The 16,918-nt window shown below is 36.8% G+C and overlaps 1 protein-coding gene across 3 annotated transcripts in view; it reads right to left on the reverse strand.

The window, feature by feature from the left end:
• GRID2 (glutamate ionotropic receptor delta type subunit 2) overlaps positions 1-16,918 on the reverse strand; it is a 1,396,175-nt gene that overhangs the window by 588,581 nt on the left and 790,676 nt on the right. For all 3 annotated transcript variants that reach the window (XM_070392701.1, XM_070392704.1, XM_070392700.1), the window contains exons 5-6: positions 13,662-13,715; positions 2,936-3,109 (exon numbers count right to left, since the gene is read on the reverse strand). In XM_070392701.1, coding sequence (XP_070248802.1) covers positions 2,936-3,109; positions 13,662-13,715 — 228 coding nt within the window. The remainder of the gene's footprint in view (positions 1-2,935; positions 3,110-13,661; positions 13,716-16,918) is intronic.

Genomic DNA, 16,918 nt, shown 5'->3' on the forward strand with positions numbered 1-16,918 from the left:
TGGCTCCTAACCACTCACCTGCCTGCCTGCCTGATTGTCCCTAACCCCTCTGCCTGCCTGCCTGATCGCCGCTAACTGCCTCTGCCTGCCTGCCTGATTGCCCCTAACTGCCTCCACCTGCCTGCCTGATCTTTCAAGATCAGATGCACATTGGTCTTCAGACATTTTCTGTCGATAACGCCGGCTTCTTTCAGCTGCAGAGCTATATTGTATCAGTAGTTGCTCTTTAGACATAGTCCTACCTCCCTGCTGTCGCAGTCTGAGATGCAGATGAATGAGAGTCCTGGCTGTCAGGCCACTGAGAGCTGTCTGACCAACGGCTGATTCTGGCTGATTCTGGCTGATTCTGGCTGATTCTGTGGGGGTGGGACTTCCTCCTCCTGCTGTCAGAGTCTCCGGGATGCAAGCATTCTATGCCAGGCTGCGGAAAGCCCCCCGCCACCTCCCCCCATACTCTGTGCCCGCTGCTCAGAGGCCCTCCACGGCCGGGGTGAAACGCTTGCCTCATCTCCGTGGCGACAAAGCAAGCATCCCACCAGGCTGCTCAGGCTGCTCACGCTGCCCACTCTCAGTGGCCACCCCCCCCCCGCCCCCGGGACTTGGGGACTCCGGTGGTGCTGAGAGGATTGGGCACTGCCATCTTGTGGCTATGGGCACTGCCATCTTTGTGATTGAGTGATAGTTAATTTGCATATTATCCTTTTAATTAGATTGGATATTAATTATTTGGTTAAATTCTATTATACATAATAGGGAAGTTATTGAGTAACAAACCCTCAAAGAAAAAGTAATTGTCTTGCTTCTTTCCCTCTGTGTGTTTGAGGGAACTAAGATGAAGGTGTGGGATAGAGGGATGGTGCTTCATCTACATCCTTAATTCATCAGATAAGTTGGGGAATATAAAGCTAAATAAAATGTTTGTTTCCTTGATTTCAAGAAATGAATTAATTGAAGCAGAATGGTTACTCTGTTAGATAAATGTGCTTTAAAATCTGTGTAGTTACTTTCTGCTTTAACAATTTGTATACTTTCTGATACTTCTTTTTACACAAAGAGTCTTGGATATTTCAAGATTTTCTGAATGAAAATTCTTTCATGTTTTTCTGCAATTGAAATTCTATCATTTCCACATCAATTATACTCACAACCAATTAATATGGAAAGCTGGGTCATTATAAGCATTCAATAAGATAGGCAATAAAATTTAAGCACGTCTTGTTTACACTTCAGAGTGACTTATTTTGACCACTGCCTTCTCCTTAATTACATTCAAATCCACAAATATTCACAAAGGTGCAAAGCACTGAGGTAGGTACGATGGGGGAAGTAAAGATAGACTGGTAATTGATGGGGCTTTATGATGTCATGTGCTAGAGGGAACCTATTCTACAAGAGCTTAAAATCGAGTAGGAAACAAAGTTCTAAGGGCAATGATCCCTAATGGGCTGCCTAGTATTTCATGCAGCTCACTGCAATGGTAGTAAGTATGAAAAAATAGTTTGGATATGTAACAACTCATAAAAAAATCCAAACATAACTAAAGATAGTGAGACTGGATTTATCATTCAAAAGAAGAGGTAGTTTTGCAAAACTCCCTTATTTATCTAGTATTATTGGGGATGAACTAGTTCTACTAGGGTTATATTTCCAAAACGTTCAAACTGATCATCGCTAAGTACTAAAATATTTTGATAGTAAACATTTTGAAGGAATAGTTTTCTGAAATGTATATTTTTCTGACTTCTGAAATTGACCATGAATTTAATCTTTGTTTATATCTCAGGGCTACTGTTTAAAAACTAACTAATATGCTGGCAGTACACTACAGTGATACCCTTAGGAACTGTTTCATGACACAGAGATGTTTTTACAAGAGAAGTCCTTCACTGATAAAATATTTGAATTAGATTTCTGATTGATTTCTTTTTTCCTGCCTCTTGCTTTGCTAGAGAGTGAACCTTAGAGCTCCCTACTGTTATCCTCACACCTGCCTTTTGTAATCCCCTTTCAAATTGACATATTGAAATCCCTGTGCAAAGAGAAATAAAACAAAAAGATCTGATGGGATTTTCCTTAAGAGAAAGAAATAGGCTCTGGGTGAGTGCTTAAAGGGCATTTTTATGAGGTAGCTTCAGGGACTTGGTGTTCTCTATTTTGCTGCTCAGAAATTTTATTTTCAAATTCTTTGTTGTATTCTGAATAGTGAAGCTTACAGGTATATCCATCTGAGTTAAATATGACTACATAACACTATAGCATTGCTTGCATTTCTTTTTTTTAAAATATAATTTTTTGATTTTTTACAGAGAGGAAGGGAGAGGGATAGAGAGTTAGAAACATCGATGAGAGAGAAACATCGATCAGCTGCCTCATGCACACCCCCTACTGGAGATTTGCCTGCAACCAAGGTACATGCCCTTGACCAGAATAAAACCTGGGACCCTTGAGTCCGCAGGCTGACGCTCTATCCACTGAGCCACACCGGTTAGGGCTGCTTGCATTTCTAAATAAAGTTTTTGTGAACTACTTCAAATTGGATACTAATCTTTTAAAAAAAAGTCTATGTCCTTGTTATGTCAAAAACCTCCAATCAAATTTATTAGATCAATTATTGGAGTTTGGCATTAAGGGGTATCAATCTCAAATTCTACCATGAGAAATGCTATGGATCTACTTACTTGCTGAGAAGAAAATAACCTTTACTTATTATATTATTATGAAACAAGTAGATATTTTGCTAAAATGAAGTTAAAATGTTTTAAAAAACAACAACACAGATTCACTGTGCTTCCTAAGATGTTTTGTCTTAATAAGTTGCTGCAGAAGGGGAATAGTTCAGAAATTGCAAACATGTAAAATTCTAAATCCAATACAACTCTCTACAACTGCACAGCAAAGCGCCATAGGAAGAAATACTCCAATACTTAGAATATACCTCCATATTCTGAGCAAATGGGTCTTTTGGATCACACAATGTTGAAGATATTCGATGGTTGCCACGGAAACATCGCTGACTTATATTCTGGGGGACTGGGAATGTCTGCCGAATGATAGTCAGCCTTCCAATTGACCTTCTTACAAGTTCCTGCACATCCATGTCATTTATTTCCTATAAGATATGAAATGGAAGAATTAGAAATGCTTTAATACAGTAACAGAAACACAAAATCTATTAATAGGTTGTCATCTGGAAATGCTAAAGGTTACTGTAATGCATTTACTTAATGCTTAGCCCTCAGCCAAAAGAAAACAACATATGTTCATTAAAATGATCAACTCATTTGTATTTGCTGTTTGTGCTTACATTATATCCATTAATGCTTAAATAATTCCAAACGGGAGCAATTGACTTAAATATAGGGTGCCCCACAGAAGTGTATACACACACACTGAGTAATTATAAAGGTAGTGCTTATTAAAATATATTTAATTTTCAAAAGTGAACTATAAGCTGTTAAAGTATGTATACATTTTTGGGACACCCTGTATACTTTATTAATAGCAAGTTTATAATTTGTTACGTTGAATGCTTTAGAAAAATATGGGTTATCTACACATCAAAAAATCACAAAATATGTTGCTATTATAATTCATGATTCATTAATGTATTTCAAGGTATTGTGAGTACCTAGGAAGATAGTTGCAAAGAAAGAGTAACATGTATTGTTCTTAGCCATTAAAAATGGGGCTCTTTAATAAGGCAAGTAGAATGAGCAAGAGGAGATATTATTTTTAAAGAATTTTTCCAAAGTATCCATGTTAACCTATAGATTTTTCTTGGTTAAAAATAAACAAAGTGCTCACTAAATGTTGAATAAATAAGTTAGTATGTAATTGTGATATTAACATAAAGATGGAAAACTCTTTTGATTAACACAGAGTGAACCAGGATGAGTGAATGAAGAAATACAGTGCTTGTTATCCAAATCAGTGTTATTTAGAAATGTGTTTTATACTTTCCCCTGCCTCCCAACTCCAGATTAAATTTTAGGATTTAACTCAATCATGGATGTAGGAGCAATAAAAATGAAATATTTTTATAGCATACACATATTCTAATTGGAATTAGTCAGAATAAAAGTGGTCAGAATAAATTTTAGTTTTAAGGCCGTCTTCACTAAAGCAGTTTGTACTTCCTAATGTCCACTGGAACCTCTTAAATCAATGAACCCTTTGCAATGAACTTATTCATTTCAGGAGATTCTAATCACAAAGAAATAAAAGATTTGACACAAACTTTAGAATGCAGTGAGCATTCACCAGTTTCTTCTGCTTTGTAGCATTATATTAGCTTATCCATCCTTTATTTATGATCTTTATGTGATATAGATTTTCTGAAAATTAAATAACACCCGCCATTAGCTGTATCCAGTATAATGTCCTGGATTTTTGGTTGATTAACTCTTAACATACTATTAAATAAGTGATTTTCTCAGCTTAAAATGCCATATTTTCCCTTTAGTCTGTGCCACCAAAAACTCTGGCAAAAAGCAAGTCACTATTTAATTTTCTGTCACCTACTCATAAAGAATTATACAGTATCCTTCAACATCATTTTTAGCCTTAACCTTAACAAGAAATCTTTTTTAAAAATATATAATTTTATTGATTTCAGAGGAGAAGGGAGAAGAAGATAGTGATAGAAACATCAATGATGAGAGCGTATCATTGATCAGCTGCCTCTTGCTCTCCCCACAATGGGGACCGAGCCTGCAATCTAGGCATGTGCCCTTAACCGCAATCAAACCTGGGACCCTTCAGTCCGCAGGCTGACACTCTTTCCACTGAGCCAAACCAGCTAGGGCAAGAAATCTTTTAACGTTGATTAATATTGCTATGCAGGGTCTTTACATTTCTAAAATTAAATTTCCATATTGTGCTGACATTTTTATTTAAAGGGCAGTGAAAAAATTGTACCACTTTTCTATAATCTTAACTCTATTTTGGTGTGTGTTTTTTCTTTAACAATACTAAATTTTATCAACATTTTATCAAACAGTATCATCCCAACATGACTCTCGCCATGTTGAACTACAAATCAGCACATTAGAATAAAAACTTACATTGATAAGTGACTACTATGTTGGGTAAAACACTAAGATAATATATTATCTTATTTTCTGCTGAAAACAACAAGGACTCAGGTACTGTTAGTCTCACTTTATAAATAACTTTATAAAAAATAATCTTTATTAAAAAAAAAAGATTCTAAGTTCTTCTTTCAAAAGTCTCTGTCTGTATTTACAGTATTAATTTATAAATGTCATGAAATGAGACACTCTCCAAACTAATTACTTAAACAAGGAGTTCATATTTCCTCACAAAAATTATTTGGATCAATGTCATGAATGATGGGATTTAAAACTATAAAGACATATTATTTCAGCATGTAATAGCTGAATGATTATATAAAGGAAAATAAAGTTACCTCTCAAGAATCAAAGTCTTTAAGAAGACTATTTCAAACTCACAAAAAGGGATGACTACCTTTTATAAGTTCCAAAAACTGAAGTTCTTAAGTGTCAGAGCAACTAGAGTATATCTGAGGAAATACCAATTTGAATATATTTTGCCAATTATTATTGAGAAAGAAAAAAGAAAGCAATTTTCTTGGAGGAAAGAATCTGCCATTCTGAATGAAACTAACAGACAGTATGTCTCAAAAAATTCACTTGCAATTTTAGTTTGACACATGATTTCAAAAATAGTTTGGTATTGATATAAAACTTGATTAGGCAGCTATTTTATACTTAGAGAACTTTATTTCTGCATTTTAAAAGATGTATTTCAGGAGTGGTAGATGTAATGCTATATGAACACTGTCAGCCAAGTGAATACTCAATCTATTAAGAGATCTTTTTATGTGAAAAAATCCATAAGCAAACTTCTTTATTAAAATACTAGAGGCCTGGTGCATGAATTCATGCACAGTTGGGGTCCCTTGGCATGGCGCACGGGGGGGAGGGGGTGACCACAGGAGTTTGGCTGGCTGCCCCCTGCCCCATCAGGGCTGATCGAAGGGGCCAACTGGCCAGAGGAAGGAACTGCGGAAGGTTGGCTGGCCAGGGGGAGGGACCACGGGAGGTTGGCTGGCCACAGAAGGTTGGCTGTGGGAGCCCACTGATCACCAGGAGCAGCTTCTGCATTGAGCATCTCCCCCTGGTGGTCAGTGCACATCATAGCAACCGGTTGACCGGTTGTTCAGTCATTGGGTTGCTTAGGCTTTTATATATATATATTAAGCTATTATATAACCTATTAGAATTAATATCATTTTAATGCTCTTTTTTAAAATAAACTATTTGATTTTTCTAAACAGTCATGTGAAGAACTAATTCACCATTCCTTTTCCCAAGCCCCCAGTGCCACCAAACATGTCCATCTCTATAAAATATACAGAAACTTCCCAAGTTTTAAAGCATCTTAAGAAGTGATTATAAAAATATTTACCTTTTATATATTATTTATATGAAGAGTATTTAAAAAAGAGGAATTGATATTATGATAAAAAAATTGACAAATATATCGTAGTGTACCTAAATTTTTTCTATTTTACTTCTATAGGAGCAAGGCAAACAGTGTTTTCCTCCCCTCAAAAAATAATTTACATGTATAATCAACATTATTAAGAATAAAGTCAAAATATCCAATAAAATATTCCTGTTTGCTTTCCTGTGATAGTTTAATGTGGGTGAACCCTGAACTGTGTGAGAGTGAAAGAAGAGGAAAGCTACACTATCTGATAGGAATAAAACTCCATCCAGAAACAGCCACTTTTGAGAGCAAATATTTTAGGAAAATTGGACCAACCCTGAATCTTTGTAGGGTATCAGCTTTAGGCTTAAATTAATAGAATTCCAGGGAAGGAAAGACTCTCAAAATCCAATAGATCGGACACCAACATATACATAAACTATTTCAGAGAAGGGGTCCCTCCCTCCTTTCTCATGCTTCTACCTTCTTTCATTTAAGAAAGTTCTCAGATGGCTCATAACAGGTATCAAGAAAAAAATGAATGAATAAATCAATAGCACGTTTTCACCAAACTGTCTTCTAAATATAGATACCTGAAATTTTAAGTCTAGACACTGGGATGCTTAATAACATTAACAAATCTGAATAAAGCAGATTTTAATAATGATATTGTCAGTACACTACTGTGTGGTGTAGTTGAAAAAGATTATGCTTTTTGTTGTTGTTTTTGTTAATATGTTTATATTCTTCATGCTTTAGCAAAGATGATCCTTTGATGCTTCCATAAAATTTAACATTAGTGTGAAATAATTATACCAACATTATGTGGAAGCATGGAATAAAACCAGCTGTGGGCTGTATACCAGCAGGAAGAGGAGCAGAATGGCAACTCTCTGCTTGACAGATTAGTAGTGAGCAGTTCAATTAATCACTAAACTAGAAAAAAAATGAAAAACATCCATTATACATACAAACTTTTAAAATCTCAACAACTTCTTAATAGCGGAATTCAGCAGTGCTTAACAGAGAATAATGACTTAAACTATTTATTTTTATTTTTTTAACTTTATTTTTGTTGTTGACACTATCACAGATGTCCCCATTTCAACCCCCTCCCCCACTTTTGCCCTCGTCCACCCAGCTCCCTTCTCCCCCTTCCCTCTGGGCATCACCACACTGTTGTCTGTGACAATAGGTTATGCATATATGTTCTTTGGCTAATTCCTTCACCTTCTTTAATCTAGTCCTCTCACCCCCTCTAACAGCTGTCAGTCTGTCCGTTGTATCCATGCCTCCGCTTCTATTGTGTTCATCAGCTTATTTTGTCCATTACATTCCACATATAAGTGAGGTCATACATTTGTCTTTCTCCAACTGGTTTATTTCATTTGGCATAATAATCTCCAGGTCCATCCATGCTGTCACAAAGATTCCCTTCTTTTTTCATGGACTTAAACTATTTAAATAAGAGGTCATGGCACCAAATATCTGGTTCAGTATTAGCAGGAACAGAAGGTGCACATAGCATTATACTTCCTGTAGCTCTATCATGTGTGAATCTTCCTGTAAGAATTTCTAACTTTTGTAAAATTTCAATAAAGTGCTAGGACATCTGCTTCAGGACCTAGAAGGAATGACAATGCTTACATGGAAAGACTGTTCTGAGCTGAACCCACTGATTGTAGGAAGAAGATAAATACCATTATCAACTACTAACATATGATTGATTACACCATGTGAACGAGCACAGCCTCTCATTATTGCAGCTCATGTAATGCAAATGAAAAAAATGTATGTTGTTTTCAACTTTCTACCTCAATTTGTATCATGATGTTCAATGCCAACCTGATTTATAGTCTCTCTCTAAAAAAAATATTGATGCAATAAGATTATATACTAAATGTTTGCAACCCATTTTAAAATTGGCAATAAAATAGTAGTTATACAAAGCGAACTAGACAGATTAGTGTTTTCCATGTTCAATTGAAATGGACCTTTGCATGTTGCTAGGGTTTATTGCTGATGTTGTTGCTGTTACTTTTAGAGTTTATTTGCTCCCTAGAATATTTGAAAATCCGTATTTCTTCTTTTATGGACACTAGGGTAAATATGATTCATCCATTATAGATTTGTACACAAAAGGCTGTAAATGAAGTAAAGGTAGTGAGAGTCAAGTTTTCTGAGGCATGTTTCAAAGACTATGAGGTGACTGAATGAGGTCATGTGGAAGCAAAAGTGCTGACTACAGATATACTGACGATTGGTGGGTGGATGAAAATACAAAAACAATATGCTTAATCTCTGAGTTTTAACCTAGAAGAGCTACCAAACAATAAACAATATATATAGTGTGGGCCGTGAACATCAGGTTTTTCAAAGACTAGGTGGTATTGACCTGTCCAAAAGAAATGACACCTCTACTCAAGGTCTAGCAAAGAGGGCTATGGGACAGAGAAAGATTAAGAGATTCAATAATACTAAAGGGATGTTATAAATAACGAGAGGCCCGGTGCACAAAAATTTGTGCACTCAGTGGGGGGGGGGGGGGGTCCCCTCAGACCCGCCTGTGCTCTCTTGCAGTCTGGGACTCCTCAGGGGATGACCACCTGCAGGCTTAGGCCCGCTCCCTGGGGGATTGGGCCTAAGCTGGCAATCAGACATCCCTCTGGCAGCCCAGGAGCCCTCAGGGGATGTCCACTTGCCAGCGGGGAGCAGGCCTAAGCTGCAGTCTGACATTCTTAGTGCTGCTGAGGAGGCAGAAGAGGCTCCCACCACCACTGCTGTACTGGCAGCCATCAGCCTGGCTTGTGGCTGAGCAGAGCTCCCCCTGTGGGAGCGCACTGACCACCATGGGGCAGCTCCTGCATTGAGCATCTGCTCCTTGGTGGTCAGTGTGTGTCATAGTGACCAGTCATTCCCAGTCTTTCTGCTGTTAGGGTCAGTTTGCATATTACCCTTTTAATATATAGGATAGAGGCCTGGTGCATGGGTGGAGGCCGGCTGGTTTGCCCTGAAGGGTGTCCCAGATCAGGGTGGGGTACCACTGGGGTGCCTGGCCAGCCTGGGTGAGGGGCTCATGGGTGTTTGCAGGCTGGTCACACCCTCCTCAGGGTGGGGGTCCCCACTGGGGTGCCTGGCCAGCTTGGGTGAGGGGCTGATGGCTGTTTGCAGCTGGTCACACCCCCTTCAGGGTGGAGGTCCCCACTGGGGTACCTGGCCTATCTAGGTGAGGGGCTGAGGGCCATTTTCAGGCTGGCCAAGCCCCCCCTGGTGATGGAAGCTCCCAGCCTCTCCTTTTTTCTTTTTTTTTTTTATTCTGGGATTTATTTACCTTCTATAATTGAAACTTTGTTGCCTTCAGTGGAGCTCAGAGCCGGCCGCGGCAGGCGGGAAGCTTGGCTTCCTCCATCACTGGAGCAACCAAGCCTCCTGCTTGCTCCAGCTCCGTGGCTTCCGGCCGCCATCTTAGTTGGGTTAATTTGCATATAGTTGCTCTGATTGGCTGGTGGGCTTGGCTTAAGGCATAGCAAAGGTATGGTCAATTTGCATGTTTGTCTTTTATTAGATTAGATTATCACAATAGAAGACCCAAGTGTAAAGGAGCAAAAAAAATAATTGAAGTCTTCTATACTTCTAACATTTATTGAGTTATTTGCTGGTTAGATTGCTTTGTTTATGTGTTTATTTCCAAAATTATGGCTCAAATTATTAAACTCCATTTAAAGATAGCATTTGCCCTCCTAAGAATTTATGTAATAAGATTTAATAACTTTAACAACATGAGCCATAATATTTATGAAAGATATATTAAAGTATAATTGTTATTATTTCCATATTCACCATGAGTGACATGCTTGCCAGTCTCCTCAGTCAGACTGCACATATATAGCACGGAGGAGTGATTTCTTCCACAGTGAAAATTGACACCTTAAATAGTATGTAGATGACCACTGGTGTTCTAGGGAGCTTTACATGATTCACACTTTTAAGATTCAGGTTTAATTTCATTAGTTCCATTAGGTATAGAAAAAATAATTAATTCAGGAGTTACTTCTTTGATCTAATCCTATATAATAAAAGCCTAATATGCTAAGTGTCCGACCGTTCGCTGTTCAACCAGCCGTTATGATGCGCACTGACCACCATGGGACAGACGCTCTGACCGGTAGGTTAGTTTGCTGCTGGGGTCCAGCTGATTGGGACTGGACAAGTTGGGCTGGATATGCCCTGGAGCCCTCCTGCGGTCCCTCTCCAGCCTCAATGGTGCACCGGTGGGGTACCTAAGACTGGCCTGTGCCCTCTCACAATCTGGGACCCTCAGGGGGTGTGAGAGAGCTGGTTTCACACCAGTGCTGAATCCGTGCACCAGGCCTCTAGTCAAAGAATAAAAGAGAATGGGCATTTCCATTTAATGATTATAAGTATTAACTAGTTTGATTAATCAATGTCTCTAGGGAGGCAATATATCACTTTTACTTCCTAGACAACTCTATTGACATGAACAAATAAAATTACTCCAATGTGTTTCACATTGGGAAATCTGTATGATCAATTCCACATCATACAGATGTGGACCTCTGTGGATCTCTCTGGTTGTGAGAAAACAAACAAACAAGCAAACAAAAAAAGAAAACAGAAGGATTCTCTATTTTAGAAGGATTCTCTATTTTTAAAAAAAAAAGTAATTAAGGAAATAATTAAATTAAGAAAACATAATAAAATAATTGGCTCCCTTAAGGTTAAAGTTAAGGTAGCAGGCATTTCAAATATATAATCTATAAGGAAAGTTATTTTTACAAAAGGAAAAGAAAACAAAGCAAAAGCAACCAAAGCTTTAGACTGGAAAATGCTGTTTTGAATCCTATTATTACTACTTAATAGTTGTGTAATATTTGGCAAATTTTCTATTTCTTTGAACCTTGCAGAAAAGTAAAAGTGAAATATCTAATGTAAAATGTTATCCTGCAAGTTTGGTAAGCTTCCTTTTCTCTTCCCTCTATCTTGATATTTAGTCACTAGAGACCCAGTGCACAACATTCATGCACTGGGGTAGGAAGGTTCCTCAGCCTGACCTGTGCCCTCTCACAGTCCGGGAGCCCTCGGGGATGTCCGACCTAAACCATCAGTCAGACATCCCCCGAGGGGTCCTTAGTGCTGCCGCGGAGGCAAGAGAGGCTCCTGCCACTGCCGCTGTGCTCGCCAGCTGTGAGCCCGGCTTCTGGCCTAGTAGTGCTCCCCCTGTGGAAGTGCACTGACCACCAGGGGGCAGCTCCTGCATTGAATGTCTGCCCCCTGGTGGTCAGTGCATGTCACAGTGACCAGTTGTTTTGCCATTCAGTTGATTTGCATATTAGGGTTTATTATATAGGATTCTAGATGAAAATTAAGGGGCATTACAAAATTTGAAGATATCAAAACTTCATTGAAAAGCAGATCTCACACATACATGTTACCTGTGGGAATTTTAGAAAAAAAAAAAAAAGGGCTGGGCCAGCTCAGCCAAGGGTTCACAAACCTGAGTGAGGGCAGTGAAGGATGAAGAAATAACAGAGAGAATAAGCTGGGTCTAGGTGGATCTTCCTGTGCCGGGCTGAGGCCACAGAGAGAGATCCAGAGGCAAGCTGAGCCTTTATTTTATAGCCAGAGGTAAACAAGGTAGTGGTCACCATAGTTACACTGTTCTTGTGAGTTTCACTTGTTTTGGCAGCACTTGCTGCACCTCCCACAGCCCATTAGCTACCTAGGAAGGATCTAGGGAGCGTCATAAGGTCAAGCCTAATTATGCTAAGAGGACTGTGCCCTCTAAGCTGGGACTTGTTTGTGGCTTTGCCAATAGGTCAGTCCGAGGCTTAACCCTATAGCTGCGCCCTACAAAAAAAAAAAAACCACACAGATCTTGATTTAAAATTTAAAAATATAATTTTAAATCATAACGTTTGGCCAACCCAAACAGATTTACAAAATGTTTACAGATTTATGTGTTTTTTTCTTACTGAGCTAAAAAGAACATGTCCATCAATGAAGCGTGGTGTTGGAAAAACAATTTGAAACTGGAAATCATTTTCATTTTTCTATGGAAAAAAAAGGCAACTCATTTACTCTCTATGAACCTCATTCCCTCAGTACCTCATAAAGTAATGTATACTACTCAACAAAATAATGTGTAAGAATATAATCTTTGAACTTACATGTACTACAATCACTTATTGAGGCACTGTGTTAAGATTACTAGATAAATATCTCACTTAATTTTTATTATGAACCAGTAAAGTAAATGTTATTATAGTTACTGTACAAGTGAAACATTTGAGGAACAGGATGCTTTATAGTATATATCCAAAGTAACATAGCTAACCAATTTTAGAGGAAGGATTGATCCCATCTTGCTGACTGCAAAACCGGAAGTCTTACCCAAAATGCTATTTTTCCCTGCAACAAAATTTATTATTCTATAATTCAATATGTAGTATCTAGTGATAAATAATACATTATTTTTATCCATAAGTAATATAACTTATTTAATGCTAGGTTTTGTTGAGGCCGAATCCACATGATCTCATTATTTATCCATAACTTATCTGCTCATTGTCCTTTTAAAAATGTGACAGGCAGGTGCTAATGGAAACGAATTGCACAGGCTCTCATACTGTAATGCCTTTTTAATCATATGTATTGTTACAAAAGTAAAAAAAAAAAAAACTTTCACAAGGAATTTAACAACTTGATGGATTTTAAAACTGTTGTATTCCTTTATGAAAAGAAAAAATCTGTTTTTGTTTATTCATATTAATATGCTGAACTACTTAAGGGGAGTGGATATAAAAATTCTAGAAACAATATTAAAATATAAAAGGAACACAAACACTCCACTGGGAGGAATTCACTTACAAAGAGGAACTGTACTTTTTGTAAAGATAATCTCCCGAAGCAAGCACTGTGTTCCAATGGAAAGGACTAAAAGATACTCAGTGGGGAAGACATTCTCCATTTATTTTATTCATACAAAGCCCTTCATAATTTAAAAAAAGACCCTTCTTATCCTATTTTTATTTAACAGAATTCACTCGGTAAGATGAACATTTACTTTGTGTTTGTTTCCACTTAGACATTCAAGGCCAGAGGAAATGCTCTGACTATACATATAAAAACAGGACCCAGAGTTGACAATAATATTTAGTTGGTTTTACCTCATTTATAATGATCCAGTGACAGTCAAAAGCAACCAAATTAGTCTCCACAACCTAGAACAGAAAACAAACCAGCTATCAGTCAGTATTAATTATGAAAAATAAACCAAACCAAATGGATGTACTTTGAAAAAATAAAATAAAAAATAAGTAAATAAATAAATTATATGTTAGAAAAGTTGTTATTCAATTGATGATGGAAAAGTGTTACCAAAGAACTGTGGATTAAGCATTGGTGTTTGATGTATGGAGGCATAGACTTGCTAATTAAAATTTGAAAATACACTTCATCAAAAGTCTAGAAAAACAGGTTTCAACTAAAAAATATTATGATACTGTATAGTGATTTAACTGAGAGTGGAGTTTGAATCGCACTTCCTATTCCAAATAAACATTGATGGCTTTCTATTATCCACCTAATAAATATCTAAGTACTACCCCTCTACAATCTGGCTTAGCATTCTTATCTTCTAACACTTCCCCGTGTATAAGCTTGCTCTTGTCTTGATAAAGTAAACTGCTCTATGTTCTGAAAAGCTTTGCTCATGTATTCTAAAGAGATCCATTTGTTGAAGTAGCTGAATGTAAAGGCTAAAAGCAATACACATTATATTAGCATTACGTTACAGGTGGGTAATTTCAGTGGCTTTCAAATTGCTAATAACGTGAACAAAAATAAAACATATGTAAAAGCAAACAATGTATAGGTAATAATATTGGCCGACTAACTTTGGGTAAATTGATTCTAAACGATCCTTGGCTTAGGCCAAAACAGAAAGGCGTGCATGTGTGTGTGTGTGTGTCTGTCTCTGTGTGTGTTTCTGTAGTAAAGTTAGCTTTTGTATGGAATTCCCATTCTATCTAATCTTATCATACACATTCTAAGACATGTTATTATGATTTAAAGCAAGAGGCATATAGGCATATACAGACAGTCCTCGGGTTACGTTGGACTCGATGTTCGTTGTTCCGTGGTTACGTCGCCATCTCCCATTTATTTATAAAAAAGAAAAAGTTCCATCATTTCAATGTATGTCATATGTGCTTTATGTTTTTTAGTATTTATTTACCACAAGTAAAGGTCAGGAATTATTACCTTTCTTTTAAATTTTTTTTACTTCATTACTGCTGTGTATGTGCTCCATGTGAGTGACAGGTGCTTATGTAGGTGGGTTCCGACTTAAGGAGAAAATCGTGTTACGTCGCCTTAGGAACGGATCTCCGATGTAACCAGAGGACCTACTGTAATGGGCAAGAGTGTTTTTTTTTAAGAGATTATTCCATTATTTTCAGCGATAATACCCAAAGATTGGGTTTTAAATAAAGATGCTTTCTAATAAATAGCAAGGAAATGCTAGAAAGTGAGTGTGCATTGTATTTTGGTGGTCAGTCTTTGTCCTATTGAGAAATGCCTATGGAAAGATGTATTCAAGCACAAGAAATGCAACTGCAAATATATTTCTTATGAAATGTGATGTTTTTTCAAAGTATATAATTATTTTCAGAATGTTTTTTAATTTTGGTGTAAATTTTATGATTTCAAAATACAGCACATTGGCCCCTATAATATTACTGATATATAAAGATAATATATTATCATAGAAGTTAGGATATGTTATCTATTTGAGTTATATCATTACTATCATTTTTTTGAAATATATGCATGCTCCACTTATATGTGATACTTAATGTAGAAAGTATGATCCAGGGAAGTTTTTAATTTTAGCTAAAAAAAATATAAAATCACTTTACTCCAGTAATTACAGCCTTTCTTCCTAATTTTATGATTATTTTTCTTACACTGTGTCAGTGACAAATAAATCATCAGTAATTTACTAACAATAAACAGTGTTAAAAAATTAGTGGGAATTCCATAAAAACTTAAAGGCACACAGACCAAAGACTCAAGTATAAGAAAAATAGTTCTCTGCATGAAATGAAATCAGGTATAGATAAATGAAAATGACTAAAGCATGAAGATAGGGAGAATTCAGAGAGAAGAGTAATGAAAGCCAAGATATAGATTGAATGTACTTCGGAAGCCATATTAATAGTAGAGTGAAGAGATGACTCAATTTAGTTTAAATTGTTTCTATTTAAGTAATCTATACCAGGTAGCCAGATTAAGCAAAATTCAGGCTATGGGAACTCTGCATTAACCTGTAAAACTTAATAAGTAAAAAGCTATTTTGTCCAACAGAATTTATGAAATAAGTAGAGGATGAGTTACAATGGGAACTTACTGGCAATTTGTCTAGTCCATAAAACTTACTCGTCTTTCTCACTCTCTTGTTGGAAATGAACTTTCAGGCAAGAGCATGAAAAAGTATAGTGTCACAGGTTCAATCTTGTGTTTCAAATATCGAATCCCAGATTCCACTCTCTGGACCACCCTCCCTTGCATACTGTGAGCAGGGAAATCATCTTCTCTCACTCCTGTCTTTGGTTTTACTCATGAGTACTAACATATGAGACATCTGGCAGTACAAATTTGAAACAAGGAAAATTATTAACACATTACTGCATTAAAAAAAATAAATCATTTATCACAATAGTGTGAGTTCATGGAGCAGACACCAATCCCCATTCCCTGACGTGGTATTGCACTAACCCTGAAATAAACCTCTGTTCTGTGGAGACATTATTACATCATTTTGGGCCTACTTGTTGGAATAATTTAGCATATCTTATATAATGTAATTCTTTTTTATTAATCTCAGCTATGCAATTTTTCTAGCCCTAACAAATTTCAATAAACAAACTCATTAGAGTAATTTTAATGTATGTGATTTTATAAAGGCATGATTTCATAACCATGCAATAGTTGTTGGCCGTTTCATACATAGTGAATATGCAGGACTTTTTTTTGCAAGTCCACTTTTCTTTGGGGAAGGAAAGCATATTATAGGGAAAAGGTATATAAAAATGAAAAGTTGGATCTCTCATCCCTTTAATTATATACCCCAATATACATGTATATAAAACTAAAATCCACATGTTAGTGTGACACCATGTTTTAAAGGATCTTTGAAAACTGTATTGCTAGGTTGTACATAGACAGTTAAGGCTCTCATTCGTTATCTGAGGAACTGCCCACTAAAAGAGGAATATAATTGCCTTGGGTCAGGGTTAACATCTTCACGCATAACCAATGAGCTGGCATGAGTTCTCTGATTGTTTATAATTGAATGTAAAAGTGAGCAATGTGAAACAGGTACTAATTTAAAAAGAACTGATATCTGTTATGAAAGGAGCAT

The sequence above is a fragment of the Myotis yumanensis genome, unplaced genomic scaffold (genome assembly GCF_028538775.1).
Source record: "Myotis yumanensis isolate MYYU_CA2020_CCGP unplaced genomic scaffold, mMyoYum1.0.hap1 SCAF_1, whole genome shotgun sequence".
Taxonomy (NCBI): domain Eukaryota; kingdom Metazoa; phylum Chordata; class Mammalia; order Chiroptera; family Vespertilionidae; genus Myotis; species Myotis yumanensis.